Source organism: Catharus ustulatus, chromosome 2 (genome assembly GCF_009819885.2).
Source record: "Catharus ustulatus isolate bCatUst1 chromosome 2, bCatUst1.pri.v2, whole genome shotgun sequence".
Taxonomy (NCBI): Eukaryota; Metazoa; Chordata; class Aves; order Passeriformes; family Turdidae; genus Catharus; species Catharus ustulatus.
Window position 1 is genome coordinate 58,450,727 of NC_046222.1, and position 24,467 is coordinate 58,475,193.

The 24,467-nt window shown below is 42.9% G+C and overlaps 1 protein-coding gene across 1 annotated transcript; it reads left to right on the forward strand.

Annotated features, from left to right (window-relative positions):
- The first annotated feature begins 660 nt into the window (after positions 1 to 660).
- On the forward strand, positions 661 to 9,716 carry SPRYD7 (SPRY domain containing 7). The gene is made up of 5 exons (XM_033052760.2): positions 661 to 802; positions 2,072 to 2,188; positions 5,124 to 5,290; positions 6,894 to 6,996; positions 9,449 to 9,716. Exons 1-5 carry the CDS (start codon positions 697 to 699, stop codon positions 9,544 to 9,546), a joined length of 591 nt encoding a protein of 196 aa, XP_032908651.1. The 5' UTR covers positions 661 to 696; the 3' UTR covers positions 9,547 to 9,716.
- Positions 9,717 to 24,467: the final 14,751 nt, after the last annotated feature.

Genomic DNA, 24,467 nt, shown 5'->3' on the forward strand with positions numbered 1-24,467 from the left:
GCAATTGAATTTAACTGAGTAAATTAGGAGAGGTTTTGAACACATGAAGAAGTACTCTAGAAGGAAAGAGTACTTCTTCAAACACTCGGGGTTAAGACTCAGAGATGGACAGATCTGGAAAATAAGGAGAAAGAACAAGTCACAGGTGCACCTGCCTGGCCCGGCTGTGTGAACCTTTCATTTCAGTGAGCTACGTCTGAGTTTTCCAAGTATCAAAAAAGAGAAAGGTGGAGAGGGGAAAAAAAATTAAAATAGCCAGGGTTCTTGTTATTTGGCGCCAGAAATAACTGAGCAGCAAATTTCCATGGAGTCCCTTCCCACGTGTGAGGTTCGCTGATGCCACACCTACCACCTGCCCATCATAATCAGTGTCCTCTTTATTTATATGCACATATACATGAATTATCCTTTATATGCATGTACATACGTACAACACGTCCTTTAGGCGGCTGCGCCGGTCGCCTCACACCACGGCCACAACCGCGGAAAAAGAACAGCAGGGACTGCACTCGCCGCCCACTAGACTTTAATTTCCAGAGGCAAGATGAGGCGTTAATATTGATTTATTATTTTTTTTAAATCTAACTTCATTTCCCTTCCGCCCGCGCCCAGCGCTCCCCGCCCGCCATGTCGCGGCGGGGCGGGCCCGCGCGGCTGCGGCCGTTGCGCCTGCGCGGTGCGGGGGTGCGGCCGGCCATGGCCGCCTCCGTGTTCTGCTGCTTCTCCTGGTGCCGGGATGGCGGCGCCGGGCACATCCCGCTCAAGGAGATGCCGGCCGTGCACCTGGACACGCAGCGCATGGGTGAGCGGGGCAGGGTCGCTGCCGCCGGCAGGCGGCTCCTCGGCGGGCAGGGCCGCAGCCCCGGGGCGCGGCACGGGGTAACCGCTGGGAAAGTCGCTTTGGGGCTACTTTAGCAGGAATTGGCGCTTTTCTTTAGCAGGAGTTGGCAGTTTTCGGGGGGGAAAAACCAGGAAGTTTGGTTTGAAAAGTGGTTTCAAGCAGTTTGGGTTGAGCTGAAGTTGATGGGCAGAATGAGCCTGTGAGGTGCCCCAGGGGCGCAGGCTGCCCGGCGGGGGCTGTGGTGCGCGGGGTGGGCACGGGTGGTTCGGAACCGAGGGGCTTTGCTCACAGAGCCACAGAATCTCTGAGGTTGGAAAACACTTCTGAGGTCATCGAGTCCAACCTGTGACCCAACACCACCTTGTCAGCCAGATCAGGCTCTTAATGCCACGTCCAGCCTTTCCTTCAGCATCTCCAGGCGCGATGGAGACTCCACCTCCAGTTACGGCAGTGGAGATAAAGAAGGAGCCAGGCCGTGCAGAGTCTGGTCCTGCTGCTCTTTTGAGGATCACCCTTAGCATGAGCTATCCACAAAGTCATGCCCAGGCTTTGTTGAGGAGAGGAGGGATCTGGGCCAGCAGCAGCAGAGCAGGGGAGAGAGCTGGGGAGGAATAGGTACGGTCCAGTGCTCGGGCACAATTGTTAGCCACAGCCTCCCGTGTGCTTGGCCATGGCAACAGTGCCTAAAGATGAAGTCGTCCAATGGAGAAGGAAAACTTAACAGAAGATTTTTTCCCCTCTGTATTGGCAGGCCCATTTGTAATAGAAGGGCTATTTCAGAGATTAACTAAACACCTTGCAATTCCATCAATCATTTCTACTCGATATGCTTTTCCTTCTTGTTGCAGAATGCTTTTTCTCCGATGTTAGAGAACAGAGTACAGGGATTTGGTCTCACAGTGAACCCTTTCTGACTAAATTGTAAGTTATGCTTCTGATGTGGCTTAGCAAAGGTTGTAATCAGCATGGTGCCATAAAGCCCGAGAAGTGAAAATTAGATCAGCTTACAGATTTTAAATAAATAAACCCTAGTGGAAAGATGAACTAGCCTGTAAATAGCCTTCTCCTGCTTCAAAGCATGGCCCATCATCATATTTTTCACAGAATAGTGAAGCTTTTACTTGGGGCAGAATAAACAAAAACTGGTCTCAGTGTTTAGGGCTTTCAAGGGCTGCTTTCAGATTTCTAAAAATGTTTTGAAGTTTTGTGGTGTTTTTTTTCTTCTTGCAGGAACAGATGTTGTCATTGTTAAAAATGGCAGAAGAATATGTGGCACGGGAGGCTGCTTAGCCAATGCACCTTTGCATCAGAACAAAAGTTATTTTGAGTTTAAAATCCAGTCCACAGGTTAGTCAACAAAAAATATGCAACTTTAAACTTGGGAGGTATGTTACATTGCCTTCTGGTGGCAATATCTCAAATGCTCAGCAAATGCATCTTTCTAATTGCATTCTTGAACTTGTGAACATTAGAGAGATTTATAAGCTACTGGGTGAAATTAAATGCTTTTTTAAATCTTTTAATTTTGACTCTAAAATATTAAAAATAATAGTATTACTAGAGGAGTGTAAATACTAAGACCCCACATTGTTTTGTATGCTGTTATATAGGTGTATTTTTCAGGTGGCATATTTTAGAAATTATTTTTTGCTCAATAAATGCTTGTGACCACATAAAACACTGTAGCTGTGAAGTATTTTTTAAGAAGTGCAGTTTATCCAGTGATATTTGTGTCTGTTCATTTACCCTCATTTGCTCTAAGCAGGCATTGTTTGCCCAAGCAAGGGTAACGCTCCTCGTGCTACCCTTGGCTCTTCAGATGAAGTGTGCAGCACTTATTCTGACACTGCCTTATCCGTAGGAGCCTTTTAGTACCTTGTTCCTTTATTTGCTCCTACAAATATGGTCAGTTTTACTACTATAGAGAGCACTCCAGGTTTACCTGTATTCTAGTATGAAAAATCAAGCTGTATTTTTAAAAGCTGCTAGCAGATGCTCTGAAAATGAAGCTGTACTTTCCCTAAGTGTGTGTGGGGAGGGAAGTAGAAGGGAAGTGTTAATCCAGAGGCAGGCCTTATGTACCAGCTGGAGCTTGATGCTGAAACTTCTTGGGCAAGAGTTGTTTGCCTGCAGGTGGGTTGGAGTGCAGGCAGCATGAATACAGATCTGCCCATAACACCTGCCATCTAAATAACTGGTTAGTTTTAAGCTACATGTAAGCCCTTATCCATCTTAACTTGGCAATTTTATTATCCTTTTTGTTGGGAAGAATACAGGTGTTCCAGATGTTGTTCATACATGGTCATTATTCACACAGATAGCGTATCCATGTTCTTACACTTGAGAAACACGGGAAATAAACTCTCCTGGTCCCTGTGAGCCTTTTTTCCTCTATTCCTGTGCTGCGAGGCAGGAGAACTGTAGAAGACTTAAAGTGAATCTTTGATTTCCAGAAGTGTCCCTGCACAGTCAATTAGAGGTTATCTATGGGGTCATCCTGACTGTTGTAAAGTTTTCTGAAGTTGAATCACACTCTTGTCCTTTTCATTCTTGGTGTTAGAAAAAATTCTACAGTTTCATCTTTTGAAAATAAGTTTCTTGCATTTTTGCATCATTTTAGTCTTTTCTGGACTAAACAGTCCTGGTTTGTTGGGTTTTTTTCATTGTCTCCTTATAGATGAAACTTTTACGATTTTAATTGGTTTTGTTGTTTCTTCTACAATATCTCTAGTCAGCCTAATTTGTCGAGGTACAGTGCTCAAAATGGATGCTCTGCTTCAGCTGCAGCAGCAGTAGATGACCTCATCTGTTTTATACATGCCACACGTCTAGAAGTTTTCCACAGCAGGAGGGCACACTGACAGCAAGTGGTCTGTGAACTGGTTACCAAGCCGCTACTGTATTTGTGCCACTTACTGTTCCTAGTTAGGTGCTCTTCATAATTTAGTAAAAACAGATGCACTTTATTTCTAACCAGTTAGTCAGGATCACCTTAAAGTTGAGGGGTCTCTCAAGAGCTTGCAGACCGCCAGATTGGGATTCGCAGCACATTTAATCAACCCATCGTCATGGTATTCAAGTAATTAATGGAAATACAGAACGGTATCTGACCTTGTGCATTCAATGCTAAACCTCAAACCTCCTTGAGTCATCTTTTTTGATTTGACGGGGTGCTACTGATGAGTAATCCTGGAATAGTTTTCTAACCACTCATGCCTTCATATTGCTGTAACTGTCTAGACCATGTTTTCATCATTTGACTATTTCAGTGTTGTATGAGTTTCAAAAATACTACCAAATCAAGGTATATAATATTAACACTTTCTTTTTTTTTCCTCAAGACTAGTCTAACTAGCTGAAAAAGGAAAATCTATTGTTTAGAAGTCTGTGCTAGTTGGATTTAGTTTTTGTATCCTCCTACAATTTCAGAGTTTGTTTTCAATATTTTTCTGGGAATAAAAGTTAAGCTGAGTGGTTGCAATTCCCTTTTTCAGAGAGCCTTCTTTTTCAAGATAGATGCTGTTTGTCTTCAGTCTCCTGTGGCTGCTTGTGCTGGGTCTAATCAGGATGAAGTTAATTATCTTCATAGCAGCTGCTGTGGTTCTGTGTTTTCGATTTGTGACCAAAGCAACACTCATAACAAAACAATACTGATAAACACCAGTATTTTAGGTATTGCTGAACAGGGCTTGCACAGCATCAAAACCTCCTCTGTTTCTCACTTTGCCCCTCCAGTGAATATGATGAGGGTTGCTTAAGAGCTTGTGAGGGGACATAACCAGGTGGATGACCCAAACTAGCCAAAGAGATATTTCATACCACCTGTCTTGTTCAGAAGTAAATGGGAAAGGAGGGGATTTAGGGAAATTAACCATCTTTTGCTTGGGAATTGGCTGGACATCAGTCTACCTATGGGAGGTGGTGAGTGATTGCCATTGCATCACTTTGTTTTGTTGTCTTTTTCAGTTCTGCTTTACTTACTAAACAATTTTTATCTTTAGCCACAAGCTTTCTTGGTTTTACTCTTCCTTTCCTCTTCCTCTATTCCACAGGGGCTGGGGAGAAGGGAGGGAAGAGAATGACTGGCTGGATGGTGTTTAGCTGCCAGAGCTACCAGAGCTAAGCTACAAATAGTTCTGGTATTTCCAGGAGATACTTACTTGTAGTACCATCATAGCATTAGTTAAAAACCCAATTCTTTATGCTGTCCTACTTCAGTCAGTCTTCCAAATAACATGGGTTTTGTTTTTTTTTTTCTTACTGTGTTAATGTCACATTTTAGGGATTTGGGGTATTGGAGTTGCAACCCAGAAAGCAAACCTGAATCAAATTCCACTTGGTCGAGATGTCCACAGCCTGGTGATGAGAAATGATGGAGCTCTCTACTATAACAATGAGGAGAAAAATAGGCTACCAGCAAACAACCTTCCTCAGGAGGGCGATGTGGTGGTGAGTTTCTTAAGGCTTTCTTACTTCCTCACCTGTTCCCAAATGCCTCTTATTCACAGCTCTGTGGTCAACTGACTGTTTCAAGTCAGATTGTTCAGTTTGCATTTCCCAGTTTGGAAAGTGCTGGGATTTAAATTCCTGGATCAGCAGGCTGGATGTGGGTGGACTTCATTCTTGGTATTGATAGATTCCTAATAAAGGATGGACTTGGCTGGAGTTTGAGAAATAATTTCTGATACTCTATTGCAGTATGTACCTGACTGATAACTCCCATCACGAGGATCTTACATTGTTTGAGTTGGGATCTGCCTGACCAAATAATGTGCTGGAATGCGTTACATGGATATGCACCATGCCCAGCTGAACTCAAGATCCCTTAGCTAACTGGTTAATGATTAGAAGGACAGGGGGGAGCAGAGATGGGTCCTAAGTGATAAATTAATTGTATTTTGTAGTTTGTGTGGATATTACGGCGGGGGGGAGTGGTAATGTTCACTGGAAAAATGATCAAGAGAAAACTTTTTTTATTTCACTTTATTATTTCAGGTTTCTCAAAACAGCCTTAATTGGTTTTGTTCAAAGTGTTGTTTTTTTAGGTTTTTTTAGTTATTGTCATTTTCTCCTTGTCCTTTCAAAAATACATGAGAGCAATGCAATGAAATTGAGACCATTTATCACCCTTACTTTTTCATGCTGGGTAACTTGCCTCTCTACAGCCGTGGTTAAAAATGCCATCTTTAGAAGCCCCAAACAGCTAAGGGTGACATCTCCACCCTTTACCCTCAGATACAATACTGTTCTTTTAATCCTCTTCTGAAATTGTTGAAGGGTTGCAGACTATTTCAGGATTTTGGTGAGCTAGTGTGGTCTGAACAGCTTCGATTAATCACAAAAAAACCCCTGATGTGTTACTGCTAAATCCCCCATTTCCCTAAATATCAAGTTACTTTGTTCTGTCATGGAAACAAATTTTTGAAGTCCTGCATGAGCACACAAATTGTCACACTCAAACATACCAAAGCAGTGAGAAAAGTCCTTTAGCTAATAGATAAGTAAGTTACTATCTTGTTAGTGTTTGCTTTCTGCTCTGTGCTCAGCATATTTATAGCATTGTGGGTGAAACCACGGTCTGTTGCTGCCAGCAGAGTAAATGGACTGAGAGAGGTTTCCATATGGAGGTATGGAAGGGTGAACTTGGTTCATAGCATCATTATTTATTAAAGTTATTTCCATGAGAAGATACAAACAAGAAGATTGCAAACCACCTCATACTCAAAATCGTTGAACATCATGTGTTTCTTTATGGTGGTGAAGTTTGGAAATTTTTTCTGTAAACTCAGTATGATGCAAAGTGTATTGTGCAGTACTGTGCTGCATCCCAGCTGAACGGGCTGTTAAGGAGTATTTGAAAATACAGATGTTACCAGTCATTTACTGACTTCTAGGCCTTGGCAGGAGTACGTCAAGTGAGATTTTGCTGGGATGCTGTGGTTTGCATAATGGTGTTAAAATCTGCCTGTGACTAGGAAAACTAAGTTAAGTAGCAGTCTTATGCGATGAAACTTGTTGATTTTTTTTTTTGTTAATTTTCTGTACTTTGTAGGGCATTACGTATGACCATGTAGAATTAAATGTATATTTAAATGGCAAGAACATGCATTGTCCAGCTTCAGGAATCAGGGGGACTGTCTATCCAGTGGTCTATGGTAAGTCAGAGATTTTCAAACTGCTTCACATTATGGAAAATATTTTCATTCTAATTCTGTTTTGTGAGCTGTGTACTCTTCTCACTTAAATGGAACACACATCAATCATCTATTCTTGGCAACTACAACAATTAATTACATGAAGAAGCAAACCTAGGAAATTGCAAAAGAATATTTTTACCTCATTTTTAATCCTGCTTAAAAGGATAAAAAGCACTGCTTACAGTGTCCACCTCCAGCAAGCTAGGGAGTTGCTGCACTGAATGTAAACGTTGCCAGGTAAAAAAAATGAAGCAGATGGCAGACTTGTGAGTTAATCTGATTTATCTATGAAACTTGATATTTGTGCCTTTTAATTTCACATACTTCATAAATGCCTTCAGTGTTACATAGCAATAAAATTGTATTTTCTTGGACTTCCTGTACAGTTTCTGCTCACTGCTGCTTGTCCTACTGCTCAGCACCACCAAGCAGTGCCTGGATCCACCCTCTTGGCACCCTCCCTTCAGATAATCGTAGATATTGATGAGGTCGCTTTTCAGTCATCTCAAGATTGAACAGTCAGCCTTTCCTCATAGGAGAGATGCTCCAGTCCCCTCATCATATTTGTCACCATTCTCTGGATCTCCTCCAGGAGCTCCATCATCAGTTTATCTGAGACTTATCTAACCAGTAGCCAAAAATCATTTTGGTCTTAAGGATAACCCTTAGCTACATGATGGGGATAATTTTTAATTTCTTGGTGGGTTCCTAATGAACTTTTGGCATATTCCCAATTATATCTTGATACATTGTGATTGATACAGAATTTTATGAGCAGGAAGAAAATACTCCAGGTGTGTCGTAGAGTCTTTGAAGTCTATAAATGTAGTTGGTGAATTACTTGCTTCCAAGCCCAAGGGTGGTTTAATATGGCCAAGTTGTGATGTGTCCTTCAGCCACGTGATGGCGCTGCTAAAATGCGGTGGCAGCTCCGCGGGTTGTCCTCGTGCAATATCTTCACCAGCAGCTGCAGAAGAGTTACTGTGTGGTAACTGCATCTTCCCTGGATTTTGGAAGGGGTCTTACACAGCATGAAGAATGAAGGTTGCTTTCAGAAAATACTTGGTGGCATGTTAGCCTACTGTTAATCATTTTTCTCTGACGGAAGAAGTTCCACGCCTGGGGAATGCAGTGACCTTTTATTGCTGGGCTCTTTTTGTTTTCTTCCACGAGTGGGCATAATTTCGTCATAATTATCATGTCTCCTACATGTAGCTACAACTTGAACCCTGCAGGTTGTTTTTGTACACTACTTACTTGGTATAAACTTCAACTATAAGTGTACTTAATTTAATGTGAACTTCTAGTCCTGTGGAAGGATTTGGCCATACAGAAAAGAGTTTCTCAAACATTTACTCTATTCAGACTAGAACTATAGATGTCTTTTTAAAAGGAACGTGATAGATCAGGCAAACACAGTGTCAAACTTGAGAAGATAAAACAGAACAATGGACTTAAATATTATTCCCTATAATAGCTATACCTCAGGCACTTCAATGCAGCAAGACATAAACACTGCATGAGTGGTACAGAACTGTACAAACACACTGATAGGAGTTTTCACAAAGCCTAGGAAGGAAAGATTCTGACCTTGTCTCTGAGATTGCTAAATTCCAAAGTATGGCGATGAAGCTTTTCTTGTCTGAACTACTGTTCATAGTCTGCCAGGTTCATCTCAGAAGCTGTCTTTGAAAGAGACCTTGCTCTTCTGACTAGGTGGGTTTTTCAGTTTGCTAGTGAAGTACACAAAAGCGTTACTCTGAAAATACCCAGCAGTTTATTTTTTATATTCTGCATTGAAAGTACTGTTGCAGGTGGGTAGATTTTGCAGGGGTCAAAACCAAGGAGAGGTTCTGTAAAAAAACCACATTAACTTCCAACTTCAAGAAGCAGTCAAAGAAGCTCCTTGCTTCTTTGCTAAAACTGATGGTTTGATACCAACCACTGCAGACATGTGAAACCTTGTAAACCTCCAAAAATCCACTGTAGACAGCTGAAACTCCATCAGAATTAGGAACAGAAAAATATGCATATGAAGAGGTGACATCCCTCCAGCAAGGTTTATCTGGTAGCATCCTTAATCTGTAAATTTCTGGAGAAATGGAATAGAAAATTCAGAACCAATAACCTGAAGCTCTGCTAACACACCAGTGAAATGAGACATTCTCATTGAATTCACCAAGGACCCATTACTGAGTAAACAGCAGAAAAGAGAGATGGTTTGCTTTCCTGGCATAAGGCCTTGCCAAATTCATTGAAGAGATTTCTTTTAATTGTGTATCTGTAATGGATGTATTGAAGAAATTCTTTGTGGTGTGAGCACTGTCTACAATCTATTAAAATGGTGTAAAAGAGAATCAAACTGTGAGTGTTCCTTCTCTAATTCCTTCTTTTTGGTTCTCTTCTGCAGTTGATGACAGTGCCATTCTGGATTGTCAGTTCAGTGAATTTTATCATACACCTCCACCCGGATTTGAAAAGATCCTCTTTGAGCAGCAAATCTTCTGAATGTCTTCATACTGAGAATTTGCACCCTGCACTGTTACAAAAGCTTTGTCATCTTGAAGCCCCACTTTACTTTTAGGAAACATATCTGTATTTTTAGTAAGTACTTGTGACTGTTGTCTGCAAAATAAATACATTAACTGCAACACCAGGTAAATGTGTTGCAAATAAGAGTTTTCTGGCATTGTTTTGTGGTTGAAAATGAGCGTTTGGGGCAGGGTTTTTCTATGATTTGTACTTGATGCATAAGGAGACTAAGGGATATTGCTGTTGTCAGTATTACATTCAGTATTTTGAATAAACTGGAGCTCTGTAAGGCAAATAGTTCTTACACGTATGATAGCTATGGAGATGGGTAGTTCTCATGATTTTTTCCCCCCAGCCTTTTCCTCTCAGAAATTATGTAATTTTTTTAAAGGATGCACTGTGTTTCTAGTCTGTGATATGGAGTTGTAGTGTCCCAGTCGTGCACAATGACTAATAATACAATGGCATAACTAGCAGCTACTTTGTTTTTGGCAAGGTGTAGGTTAATCCATTCCCTCAATCTTAGACCAGCAAATACAACTTCTCTGTTTCTTCTAGCTTTTAATTTGCTTTTATTGTGACCAAAAAAAAATTTCTAGTAATACTTTTTTGTTGAACCTTAAAAAGTAAACATGGACACTACCTGTGTGTTTGAGGACCACCATGCTCTGTTACTCTGGTAAGAGAGTAAGTACAGATCATTCAGGTTGGGTAAGCAAAGATCCCAGTGAAGGGTTTGAGATGTTATGGTGAAGCCTTACATCTAAACTGTAAATTAGATTATTCTCTTATGGAATAGAGTATTTAATTTCGTCGTGAATCATTTATAAACGGCTAAGACATTGTTCTAAAATGTGATGCCCTTGAATATACATTGTGAGATGCTATTTTTCCCCTCTTGTCATATTTAATATACTTCCTAGAAGAATTTTTATTGTAAAAAAATCTTCATACTGAATGTTTGTGTTTTAGTTTTTGGCTTTTCCTGGGTTAATGTGTTTGCATATAAGATTTTATTTAAATATTTTTAGAAATTACCTTATTCTGAAATTTTCAAATACAAACAGCTTTCTCAAAGCCTTTCACCTTAGGATTTACTGCATCTGTCTTAATTCTGTGATCCATGTTTTCCTTCCTTTTAGCCTTGCTGTCATGTGACGGTATTGGGTAGAACTTTTCAGACTTGTCAGCATTATGGGGTTAACTTCAGGAGATTAGAGTGCAATTTTATCATTTTCCTTTGAAATCTGCTCAAATCAGAGAAGGATAATGAGAAATAACCCCTGAATCCCCCACCCGTTCCTTCTTTGTGGGCTTAAATTTCTTCCTGATTTGCTCTACCTTGTTCCCCCAGCAGCACGGGGGACAAGGAGTGGGAGCTGTGGTCAGTTCCTCTCATATTGTCTCTGCTGCTCCTTTTTCCTCAGGGGAAGGAGTCCTTACATTGTTTCCCTGATCCAACATGGTCCCTCCCTTGGGAGACAGTTCTCCAGAACTTCTCCGCTGTGAGTCCTTTCCATAGGCTGCAGTTCTTCATGGCCTGCTCCAGCTAGATCCCTTACACTGGGTGCAGTCCTTCAGGAACAGACAGCTCCAGCATGGGACCTGTTCTGGGTCACAGCCTCCTTCGGGCATTCACCTGCTCTGGGTGGGGACCTTCTCAGGCTGCAGGTGGATCTCTGCATCCCCCCATGGATCTCCGTGGGCTGCAGGGGCACAGCTGCCTCACCATGGGCTGCGCCAAGGGCTGCGGAGGAATCTGTGCTCTGGTGCCAGGAGCACCTCCTGCCCTTACACTGACATCAGTGTCTGTGGGGCTGTTTCTCTCATGTTCTCATCCCTCCCTCTGGCTGAAATGGTGCAGTTTTCCCCTCACCCTTCTTAATCTGTTATCCCAGGGCCTCTGCCGTTGTCTCTCTGGGTTTGATTTTTCTTGGCCAGGAGTGAGTCCATTTTAGACGCAGCTGGCATTGGATCTGTCAGAAATGGGGGAAGCTTCTGGCATCTTCCCATGGAAGCCACTCCTGTAGCCCCCTGCTACCAGAACCTTGCCATACAAACCAAATACAGCTTCCACAGAGCCTGGTCTTCAGATGTCTAATGCAATCCTCCAAGTCCCAGGTTGCAGGGATTGCCTGTGACCTTTATCTGAGGCCAAGAAAAATAGCCCTCTGTCCTTCCAGAGCTGTACTGGCAACTGGATGAGTTGAGGAGGCAGTGAGCAGGTGGCACATCAGGGAACATGAAGGCAGACAGGATCTTCTCTGAGTCTTAACAGCTTGAAGAGCCTTGGACCCCATCTGTAACATGGAAGATGGCAGTGTCTGCCTTGCACTATCAAGGTAAGCAAAATCTCTGGAGAAAAGGATGGATGGAAGCTGATGACTTCTGGCACCAAGAGGAATGTTCTTGTCACACTTACGGGTTTACAGCTGCAAAACAGGTTCATTGCCCTCTTAGTTGAAGAGAAGCTAGATGAGCATGGGGGCCCAGGTGGTGGACAATACTTTGCTGGTGAGAGGAAAGGGAGTGAGAAGGAGGACAAGTCAGTAATTAACTGTAGATCTAGTGTTGGGAGCATCTGGTAAGCTCCTAATAGGTTGTGGTAAGAGGCAGTGAGGTGGATGAATGGCCACGCCCAGAGGGAGGTCAGTAACCAGCATTGTACTCCAGGGTCAATACTGGCTCCAGTCTTCTTTAACATCCTCATTAACATTCTGGATGATGGTGCAGAGTGTACATTTAGTGAGTTTGCAGCTGACACAAACTTGAAAGGATTGGCAAATGTGCCAGAGGGTTATGCTGCCATCCAGAGGGACCATAATGAGTTGGAGAAATGGGCCGGTGGGAAACTTGTGAAGTTCAACAACGAGAAATACAAAGTCCTGCAGCTGGGAAGAAACAACCCCATCTATCTGAACAGGCTGAGGGCTATCCATATAGGAAGCAGCTTGGCAGAAAGAAACCTGTGGGTGATGGTGGACAACAAGGTGAACTGAGCCAACAATGTTCCCTTGCAGCAAAGCAAGTGAATGGTATCCATGGCTGCATTAGCCAAAATTCTTCCTGCCAGCAGGTTAATGGGGGTGGTCCTTTGCGTTTATTTAGCCCTGGTGTGGCTACACTTGGACTGCTGTGTCCAGTCCTGGACTCCTTGGTACAAAAGAGACAGAGACACACTGGAGAGAGACTGAAGAAGGGCCACAAAGATGATTAAGGGTGAAACATCTTCTCTATGAGGCAAGGCTGGGAAAGCTCTGATTGTTCAGCCTGGAGAAGAGAAGGCTCAGGGGGATTTTATCAGTGCACATAAGACACCTGAAGGGAGGGTGAAAGGAATGCAGAGCCAGGCTCTTTGCAGTGGATCACAGTGACGGGACTAAAGGCAATAGGCAGAAACATGCAGGTGACTCCCTCTGAACATCAGGAAACATTTTTTACTGTCAAGATGACTCAGCAGTGGCACATATTGGCCAGACTGGTTGTGAAGTCAGCATCCTTGGAGGTACTCAAAAGCCAGCTGGACATGATCCTGGGTAACTCAGGGTAGGAGGACCTGTGTGAGCAGGAGGGTTGGACCAGATGGCATCTGGAGATCCCTTCCCAGCTCATGCATTCTGTGTTCATTCAAATGCTTCACCTGCAATTATATTTCTCATGTTCATGGGTAAAGAAGGAAGTATTTAAAGAAATTTTAATCACTGTGTCTAACTGCATTCAGCAAACAACGTTCTCTTCAAGACTGCTGTAGTTAAGAATATTTAACAGTAGAAGTTGCTACCTTGAGCTTAATGTAAACTTGCTTTAAAGTAGAGTGGAGGCTGTCTTCATCAAAGCTGGTGTTTGAAATGGAAAATATTTTGATAAATATAAAATACTCAAAATAGCTGCTGCATTCACCAAAAATATGGGAAGAGCCTGCATTTGTAGCTTAAATTTGCTCATTTCTCATCTTAAAGAGAATAAGATGCATTTGTAATACTGCACAATGTAACTGCATCTCTTCTATGAAAGTCAGAAAATTTGTTTTATAATTGGTGACACAGGAAAACTCCACAAAAAAGTGAATAAAATCTTATTATAATCTCTTCATCAAAATAGAAAGACTAATTTTCACCTGAAAATAAGTTTTGTGATGAGAGTTCTTAAAGAAGCAAGGCTAAATTTAACTCCATTGGCCACAGAAATAGAATATGAAGTTAACCTGTGTCTCAGCCTATCATCTCAGCACCTGACCATTAATCCAAATGTCTTCCCAGAATTGTGCCCAGTCCCAGCTTTGCCCAAGGAAATGGGATGCAATACCCATTTCAGTATAAAGTAAACTTCAGTTAAGATTTAGCAATATATTTACTAGTAGAAAATTTATTTTAACAAGAATGAATCATACTTCCCAGTGAAATGGTTCAGGTATTTCCGCTAATTGTTTATACCCAAAATGTTTTCTTAATCTTTGATTGTTACAATTTTGACACCCTGTCTCTTTGAGTGCAAAACTTTGTATTAACGAGTGTTTCCTGAGTCCTTTTGACATTATACTGTGGCAGTAATATACGAAGTCTGAAGATGACTTTATTTTCACATCCACAAATTGATGGAAGTGACAGGAAACACAATGCAGGTTACATACAGATCAGAGGAGTTGTTATTTTTATAATACTGGAACTGCCTGTGGTGCTTTGGGGGTAGATGAAATCAAGTAGTACTATTCTAACAAGATTCAAATCCTAATTAGATACTAGAAGGTTAGAAACACCTGTCAAGGATTTCCTGAAAAGGTGCTCTTCCACAAAAAATCAGGATCCAGTACCATGGATTCTCTGCAAAGAGAAACTTCATGCTGTGCATTGGGTCTCTTAAATGCCATTCAGCACAGTTCTAATCCCACGCTCTAAAAGAGCATTCAGAGATGGCAGGACATGGTATTCAGGTGCAAATGTTCATGAGAATACAGACCTCCATGAATATTCAGGCTGTTTGTCAGGCTTTCTTGGGAGTGCACTGCCATTCATACAGCTATGTGCAAAAACAACAGAAGGAACTAGGTTCTATAGTGGGAATTTCTTTGCTTCATCTGAGTTCTTAGATTATTTTTGTGTATTCACTCATCTTTCTTATGAGTATATGTTGATGTTGCCTTGCATACTGGCAACCAGTCAAGCTCATGGCTGAGATAAGGGTCCACAAAGGTCCACAAGTAAATCAGTAAAACATTGTTTCATACCTTTCTCTCTGAATCCAGGCTTTAAGGCCCAAGGATCCAGCCCCCCAAGCAACCTAAGGTGTTCAAAACCACTGCTGTTTCTGGCAATGGAATACCTCCTGCTTTAGCGAAGAACTGCTTGCATAAATGTGTCCAAAACTAAGCCACTAAGGTACTTACAGGAAGTCTTGTGACAGATTTGGAACAAATTTAAGTGCCTCTTCACTGTTTCTTCCCTGGCCCAGTTCTGCAATAATAGTTTTATATAGTATATATACTATATAGTATACAAGTATAAATATTGTGGACTTCGTAGAATTATAGAATCACTTAGGTTGGAAGAGACTTCTAAGATACTCAAGCCCTACCATTAACCCAACACTGCCAAGTCCACCACTAAACCTTGTCCCCATGTGCCACATCTACGTGTTCTACCTGCAGGAATAGGGACTCCACCACTTCCTTAGGCAGTCTGTTCCAAAGGTTGACAACCTTTTCAGGGAAGAAATTTTTCCTAGTGTCCAAACTAAACCTCTGTTAGTACAAGTGGAGGATGTTTCCTTTTCTCCTGGCACTTGTTACCTGGAAGAAGAGACCGACCCCCACGTGGCTCCACCCTCCTTTCAGGCAGAGAGTGACAAGGTCCCCCCTGAGCCTCCTTCTCTCAGCTAAACATCCACAGCTCCCTCAGAAGAGGAAGCTCAAAAGACTAGTGCTCCAGACCCTTCAACAGCTTTGTTGCCCTTGTTCGGATACTCCAACACCTCAATGATACAGATTTCTAGACAAAAGTGCAAAGGATTAGGGAGAGCTCTCAGGTGTGCAGTGCTTTGTACCTTTGCTTTCCTTGAGTGCTTCATGGGTAAGCTCTCTGTTGAGGCAAATCTTGAATGCTGAATTTTTGTTTGTTGAATATTTGTAAGAACAAAGAGTTGGAAGTACCATTTCCCACCTCACCCAGCTTATGCAAGATACCGTTCATATTTTTTTTATTCCCCATCCAGACATTTCAGCTTTTCCTAGCTCATTTTCTAGTCCTGTGTTGGAGCTAAGAAAGCTGATCTGATCTGGCTGCCAAGATGAGTCAGCAGAAGAGCTCTTTGTCCCTCCACACAGTCCTAACGTCTGACACTTCCTGGGAAGAAGAATAATTTAGACACTGGAATTTCCTTTGCTGCAGTAAAGAGAGGTGGGCTGGGGATTAAATGAGATTGAAAGAACATTCTCATGGGGAGTCAGCTGCTAAAATGCCAGAAATTTAGTGTGAAGTGTGTAAATAAATCTAAGGTCACTATTCCTTAGTTCCAAAGTATGCCAAGAAAAGAGTTTATATCTTGTGTATAGGTATTTAGGTTGCATTGTGCCTGCAATTTAATTCAAGATAATGTAGGGAGAGCAAAAATTGAAGCCAAGTCACATCCATAGAAAACTCTGGCATGTTTAGTAGACAAGACACTTCCTAGCTTCAAACGTGAAAACTTGAGTCATTTTTCTTGGATGTGCTCATTATATTGGCAAGCAGTACATGTTAAAATCCCCATTGTTGAGAAATCTAAATTCCTTTTTCCCTTAAAATATCTGTACTCGGTATAGAAGGGCTTATGACCTTTTCATAAGTGAACAAATATTATGCTGGTTGCAGTAGTTCAGTGAGGATTTTGTGTGGAAAAAGGGCTGCTCTTGGCCAAAGTAAATGCTGGCAAAATCGAGATAAGCTGGTGGAAGAGGCATTTTTCATGCAAGTTGGTAGCTTGCTCCAGACAAAGTCATCTTTTTTGCGTGTAGGATGGAAATAGTGCTTCCCTCTTCAGAGGGATGTCAGGAGAACACATTGAAGGAAGGTGAGGCAGACAAGGCCATGTTCAGACTGCTTGTACCCTAATGCCTGTCACAACTCCATCTCTCCATTGTCTGAGGAATCAAGTCTGAGCAGTCTGAGTCACTCATGACTAATTTGAATGTAGTAGTTATAACTCCTAAATTAAGCTCCCCGAGTAGGGAGTGTGAACACACCTTCAGATGTTACAGTAAAGGGAGAGCCATCTAATTACCTTAAGAGTCCATACTTTCCCAGAGATTTCTTTAGGAAAGGATTGGGTTGCTTGTAGTCCATTTCTTCAGTGCTCTCTCAATTCATAATCTTTTTTTCATCTGCTCTAAAAGCCCATTTTCCCACTAATGTTAAAATAAGTGATACACCAGCCATTTATTTGTTGCAGGCTGACTGTTCCCAAATTCTGGGAAACTTTGTCTCTATTCAAAAAGTGATGGTCAACATAATCCTGTCAGCTAAAGTGCCTGTAGGAGATGCATGTCATGCAGCAAAAGATCTCTGCTGATGCTGCTCGAATTATTTCCTCAGAGTGAGCAGTAGTGACAGATGGCTCTTTTTCCTATTCTCCATGTATCGCTGGAGGTTTGCCTTGCAGAGCCACGCTGGTTGGGATAAGGAAGTAAACAGAGCTGCCTTGAGGCTTCTCAACAGGATAAGCACATTGAAAGTTGGGGTTCTGGGGAGAGGAGCCAGAGCTGGACCAAATGGTGAGGACAAAAGCAAAATCCTCTGCATTTTCTGTGTTTGCTGCTGCTGTCACGGTGGGGTGGGAAAGAAGGAGGTGGTGACTGTAGCTGGTGTGAAAGCACACCTTGACCACCCAGCAATGCTCAGGTCTCACAGAAACTCTCAATCAGGTGAAGCAGGCCAGCTCTGTCACTGAGGAGAAGGAAGGGCTGATATCTCCAGCTAACACAGCCCTGCAAGTGGGAAGGAGCTTCTGAGCTAGTGATTGTTAAACTGTCAAAAACATTGCTTGTAGCTGCATCACTGCTCACTGCATTCAGGAGGGTGTTACACTGCTAAAAAAAAAATAAAAATAAAACCCCAGTTCTACTGAAATAGCTCTGTCCTCGCTAGACATGCTTTTCAGGATAGCGCACTGCTATTCCGGAGCTGATAAGGCCACCCTGTTGTGCAGATAGCCTTGACAATGCTGCTATTCGTTCTCTGTGGAATGGCAGTCATAGTATTTCATCCTTTGTCTTCATCCTAAGAGCCAGGGATGTCAGATCCATCCTGGGGAAACAGCCAGATTCCCCAGGTTTGGCTGTCAATTCAGCTCTGCATCCGTCGCTCCACAATGAGCCTGCCACTGCGGGCGGTTGTGGGGGAAGGTAAACTGTGACCTTGTGTAGCAATGAACTGCATAGCTGTGCCTTATTGTCTGTGCCTGGTTGTTGCTTTCAGGATTGGCCTGTAAGAAAGTTCCCTTTTAGAGCCATCTCTGTTTCTGCTCTTTGTTTCTCTTCCTTTCTCGTTTTCCTGTGTCTGAATCTAGCGACGCACATGATTTATACCAGTGCAAACCCTGTTGCATTGATGTGGAAGGATCTGCAGCTGCTGGTGTTAGCTTGACTGGTGAATTGCTCAGTGGCTTGGACTCCTCCTAGAGCCTGGAGTCATTCTCCAACTCGACTAAGTTAAGCTTCAGCAATCGCTGCCCAGTTCCTCTATTGGGCTGCATGATCTTGTCCTCGTATGGAGTTGTGCTGGCCTCCAGCCAGACTGCACTTCTTTGTGTCCATGTGCTCCAGAAAACACATTCCCTTAGTTAGCTGGATGCCCTACCTAGGCCCAGTGCTTGCTTTCACCTGGCTCTGTTTTCTTTATCCTCTGAGGAGCAGAATAAGCACTAATCCTGATCTCTCACCAAGTTGTTTTGGCCATCTACAAAGACCATTCCCTGTAAAATCATGGAAAAGGTTATTCTGGGAGGTATTGAAAAACACCTGGATGACAGACATTGGTCATAGCTAGCATGGCTTCATGGGGGCAAGTCCTGCTTATCGAACCTAATGTCCTTCTACAACAGGGTAACCCACCCAGTTGATCTCGAAAAGCCTGTGGATGTAATCTTGGACTTCAGCAAAGCTTTCAATACTGTGTCTCCCAGTATCCTTCAGAATAAAATATCTGGCATGCAGCTGGATAAACACATCATGCAATGGGTGAGCAGCTGGCTCAGGTACACAGGGTTATAGTGAATGGGGTGACATCAGAGTGGGAACCTGTCACTAGTGGGGCTCCACAGGGCTCTATCCTCAGCCCTGTGCTCTTCATCACCTTCATTAATTACTCAGATGCAGGACTGGAAGGGATGCTAAGTTTGCTGACAACACTAAATTGGGAGGAGTTGTTGACTGCCTTGAGGATTTAGAGGCCCAGCAGAGAGACCTTGACAAATCAGAGGTCTGGGCAGTAGCTAGAAAGGAGCTGATCTTGGTAAAGATTTTCTGGAGCCAACAGTCACTTGTACAATGACACCAAGCCTTTTTCCTGCAGTGCAGGCAGAGGCCAGCTTGGGAGTTATCTGAAAGTATGATTCTTCATACCAGCTTCACAAGGGGATGCTAAGTGACAGTAACGAGCAGGGACTTGCCTCTTCTCCAGCACTTAGGTATTACATGAGGCTGCAACAGCCAAATAGAATAAGGCCCAAGGTTCATCTGTTCCCCAAGCAGTGCTCCTCCCAGGCACACCTTCCTCTGTGGCATCTCCTTGTGGGGCTACAGCAACATGCCCTACCCATAATAAAGGCATTATTCTAAATCACGTTTAATAGTTCTAAATGTTATTGCAAATGGGTACTTTGTGCCATTTGGATATGTTACTGTTGAAATATTTTCTAATGCCTTTAATGATATTAATGAAGAAAAAAACCTCTCTTTTTTTGTTTTTTTTAATTGCAGGAAACAAATAGCAATCCGGCTGCTTTCAGGTAGGTTGTAATACCTGCAAAATTAGCTACTAGCAACACTCTTTGCGTTTGCAAAAGACATTCCTGCTTTTTTAGCCCATTATATTCTAGTGAATTTTTAAAATAATTGTAACCCCTTTTTAAGTATCCCACAGCATGGTAGTGGCATTTTAGTCAGCAAGCTTTGGTGGGAGGTATTCTGTGGAATAGGCTGTTTTGGAGCAGGGTGACCTTCACAATCACATTTTTAGATGACCCTTGTGAAAAGCGTTTTTAAAACCTGTGTAAATTAAATGAGCTAATGTAGCAGTCTGCAGGAGACGATGGACTTACAGTGAGTTGGGAACAAAGGCCACATGAGAGGAAATTCAACTTGGAGGACGCTAATTCACACCTATAAACTACTGTGCACAAAAGCAGTTGGGATTGAATTCCCTGCTCCTCTTTAGACGACAAAAAATTTGTAGCAATAATGGTTTAATCACCCTTCAAGAAAGGCTCTTGGGGAAACTGAATGGGGGCAGGGAGAGAAGAGGAGAGTCAGGTTAAAGTTCAGCAGCAGCACAAGTAAGTCTGGCTATAGATGCCCAGAAGGATGCTACTCCCTCTGCTTCTGTTCCCACCAGTACTATGGTATGCAGCTGCTGGTAGCGGCAGAGTCTGCTTCTGCTCCAGTGATGAAATGGAACATTTGAGGAAGTGAGCAGTGAGGAATCTTGCTAAAATTCCAGATTATTATTATTATTATTATTACTGTCTGATAAACCATAGGCATGCCAGGCTTTCCAGTGAGCAAGCCCAGTGACTGCCGTTGATGTTAATCTTAAGTGATACATTCCTGGGTGTGCTTCAGCCTCCACAGCAGCATTTGGCTTGGAAAGGAGCTGGGTGCTTTAGAGAGGGTCAAGCTGCAGTGTGTCCCAACCCCTCACAAAGCTCTGAGGACTTGCGGTGCAGAGGTGCTTACCAGTGACCTGTAGGTTGGCTCAACAACTCCTCATCCCTCCTCTCACTCATCCAATCCATCCTTTCCATTTTTCCTTGAGAGATTCCCTCTAACTGCTTCAGAGCTTTGATGCAAACACCTTTGTTTGAAATATAAAATGACAGCAGCAGATGCCTTCATAGACAGCAAAAGGCATGGAGAAGGGCAGAGTAAATAAACAGCAAAAATTAAATATACAGTATTGCCACACAGAGAGGAGCTTTCTCTTCAAAATGAAGCAATTAACATGTACGGACTCATTCTGCCGGGCTGGGAGGAAGCAGGAGGCACGTTATTTAAACAAATTGCCGTGTAGCCCGTGATTATCATTAGGATTCATTCAAACCCAGGCATTCAGTAAAGCTTCTGCTCTGCGGCTGGCTCTGTGCTGCCTCTCTATCAGTACCTATTGTTTCATAATCTCGCCATACTCGACGCTTTTTTTATCCCAACCAAGTCTGCCTTGTTTATTACCCTCCCCACTGACTAAGCTGGAGCACATTAACAATGCAGGGTTTCATTCGGCTCGTTTTCTCCTGTTAGCTGAAAGAGGGATGTCTTCTCCCCTAATTGCAGAGGATCTCTTCAGTTTTGCAATTTCTGCATTGAAGCTTGTTTAGGGGCAGGCGTGGGGCTATACATAAACCTGAGAACTCACTGGCAGGGCAGATAATTACTCTTTCCCTCCAAGCATGGCAGAGCCCTCCTAAACAGCTCTGCACAGCCAAGCTTCTGCCCGACAGACGGGAACCTCACACGTGGCACAGCAGCCACAGGCTCTCTCCCTCTGTCCCAGCCAGATGGCTTCCCTCTGCCCACAGCAGCACAGCTCAGGTGGGCTATCCAGGACCAGATCTGGCCCTTCCTGGCCATGCTGTGCCCAGGGGCAGACCCCATGCCGGATGTGAAGCTGAGCGGGACAAGGACATGCTGCCGAGTGTGCCTCTTGCACAGGCAGCACCACTGCATGCTTCCCGCTGGGAAGGGAATCGCCTTGCTTGTGAGAACAGGGGGCTTGTCACAAATATTTCCAGGTTTTTAATTTTTTTCTCCCTCTGTTGTGATCTAGAACAAAACTAACACCTTTTCATTGCTTTAGGAGTATTGACCTGACTGAGGAGGAATCTTGCTTCCTAGATGCCAGGGGGAGCAACCTGGTCATCTCCAAGGATCCCCAAACTTTGCATGATCACCTTCCTCTTGGCATATCTGCCAAGTCCCCAGCGTGCACAGTGTCCTGTGACAGATGAGCTGTAGCAGCAGGAATCCATCCCTGCCCAAGCCTCAGCATGCTCAAACCTCCCTAGGCATCTTCCCTCACCCTTTCTCCTCCTTATGAGTATCTGTGCCTCCCAGTGTGGGAGCACATCCAGCATCCAGGACCCCACTGCACGGACATGCAGACTCACCATCACTCCCTTCTCTCCTTCTGCCAGGAACACATTGCAAAACCACCAGTCTCTTCTGCAAGAAAGTGGCCCCCTCTTCCACAGACCTCTGCCTCTCTCCTATTGAAACCTCAAAGCGATGTTTACAGGAGGAATTTGGAGCATCACTCAGGGTGGATTAATCCAATCAGAACTGGGCTGTGTTTCCCTTTCTGCATGCTGTGTTTCAAAGATGCACCCAGTACAGCATCTAAGCCTCTCCACCCACAACTGAAGGGAAAGTGCAATACTAGGTACATAAAATGCAAAAACTACCATAGACAAATACACATTGTACATATAATGTGTCTATATAAACAAAATTTATAAAGATTATATAAATCTATATATACACATGTAGAGCATTTCTATATGAAACAGATATCAATATACTACATAATGAACACAAATCTGTATTTCTACACTGTGCATTCATTTACATTTATAAAGATATATTGTAGCTATACAATATACTTGAGCCACTCCTTTTAACTCAAATAAAACATTTTTCAGATTAATATTTTCACACACCCAAGAAGAAAAGGCTGTGCCCAGATGCAGATGCCTGTAGTTCAGGTATTGCAGATGGGGATGGAGAGGGGTTCTTAAAGAAACTTCAGTACAATGAGCCAGGAGACTTTAGCAAACTCAGGCTCAGGGCTTTGCTTTAAATTGCAGCCCTTATGTGAGGGGAGAAGGTGCTTCCTCAGCTCACCTCTCTTGGTGCTGTCTTAAGCTGTTCCTTTGCAGTTTAGGGTAACCCTCTGGTAGCCCAGGCCTGGCCATGACAGGGGGAGGACCACGTTCAGAGGGAGAAGATGCTGTGCTCAGCACAGTGAACCATCACCCAAAGCAGGTCTCCAGCAGCACCCCTGCAGGGAGGGCTTGGCTGGGCTGCAGGTTGCTGGCTCCCTCTGCTTTCTAGGTGTGACACGCATTGAGGCCGTGTCCCCAAGTCTGAACTCTCTCCGAGCTTCAGTAGCAGCTTGCACAGGATTTTGAGATTCACATTTTTTGATTGAGGCTCAGGAGCTGTTTTATCTTGATTTTATCCTGTTTTATCAGGATTTAGGCTGAGCTAACCATAGCCACTAAATCCCCTTCTGGATCTGCACCTTGGAGTGGTGCAGCCTAAAAAGTACCTTTCTACTCCAAAACAATGCCTGGCTGCTATGGGACCCTGAAGGGACCTGGGACTGTGCATGGCATGGTGCCTGGAGAAAAGGAGGCTCAGGGGGGACCCTATCACTTTCTACAACTACCTGAAAGGAGGATGTAGCCAGGTGGGGATCAGCCTCTTCTCCTAAGCAAGTAGTGAAGGACAAAGAGAAAATGTCCTCAACTTGCACTAAGGGAAGTTTACATTGGATACTAGGAAAAATTTCTTTCCCGGAAACATTGTCAGGCATTGGAACAGGCTGCCTAGGAAAGTGGTGGAGTCCCCGTTGCTGGAGGTATTTAAAAGATGTGCAGATATGGCAAGTGGGGACATGGTTTAGTGGTGTACTTGGTAGAACTGGATTAACAGTCAATCTTAGAGGTCTTTTCCAAGACAAACAATTCTGTGATTCTATGAGCTCACCTGCTCTGAATCAGCAAAAATGCTGAACTGTAAGAAGCAAGAATAAATCCAGGTATCTAAGAAGGGTCTTTGCCTTCTGTTTGAGCAGCGAGCTGTGCCAAACTAACCTTCCTGTCCTAAGGCTGCTCAGGATAGTACAGGCAGATGAAGCCCCTAGACAGAGTGAGAGAGGAAAATGGAAGAATCAAATCAACAATTTCTGCTTTCTGAAACATACTAATAAGGACATCTAAAGTCTGTACTCTGTCCAGAATGGAAAGTCACTATAAAATGCTAACAAAAATGTCTTACCATCACCAAACATTGTTCTGCCCACTCCACATTTTCTTATCTTTATCCCTTGTTAATTTTGAAGTTATTTTCCCTATTTTCTGAAATTGCTGTGCATCATCTGCAACTGAATTTCACAGTAATTAACTCCTCAGGACGTATCAATTGTGTAAAGGAAGCCTGAAAAGTAAGCTTAGAGCATTCCTGAAGATGAACATTGAACAGCTAATGATTAACTATAATAAGCACAATAATGAGGATGGTGATGGCCATTTGAAGACTAACATAAGAGAAATAATCATGTAAATATTCTTCACTCAGACTTTTTGCTTTTTTGTCTTGAAACTTGTTTTGCTTCTTGGAATGTTAATATTGAGAAAGAATTAAGTAACAGTTTAAATTACAACTCCATCAGTGCAAAAATATTGTGTTCCTGCAATTTGGACGTGAAAAAGATACAAATAACTTCCTAGCCAGTTATTTTAAAATATTTAAAGTAAAATAGTAAACAGGTATTAAATCAAACACTCCAGTACTGATTGATGTTAGGTTATCCAGGCTCAAAGAGATTTTTCTTCCTCGGATGAAATGAGCACTGCAGTGTGGTGTTGCTGAAATGAGGGCTGGCTACAGTTCCTTTGGCACCACTGATTCCATCTGAGTTTAACTTTCAGCT

Coding starts and splice junctions, on each gene's coding strand:
- SPRYD7 (XM_033052760.2), top strand. CDS start 697: ATGGCCGCCTCCGTGTTCTGCTGCTTCTCCTGGTGCCGGGATGGCGGC. Junction 803..2,071: donor CCTGGACACGCAGCGCATGG/GTGAGCGGGGCA, acceptor TTCTTCTTGCAG/GAACAGATGTTGTCATTGTT. Junction 5,291..6,893: donor CTCAGGAGGGCGATGTGGTG/GTGAGTTTCTTA, acceptor TGTACTTTGTAG/GGCATTACGTATGACCATGT.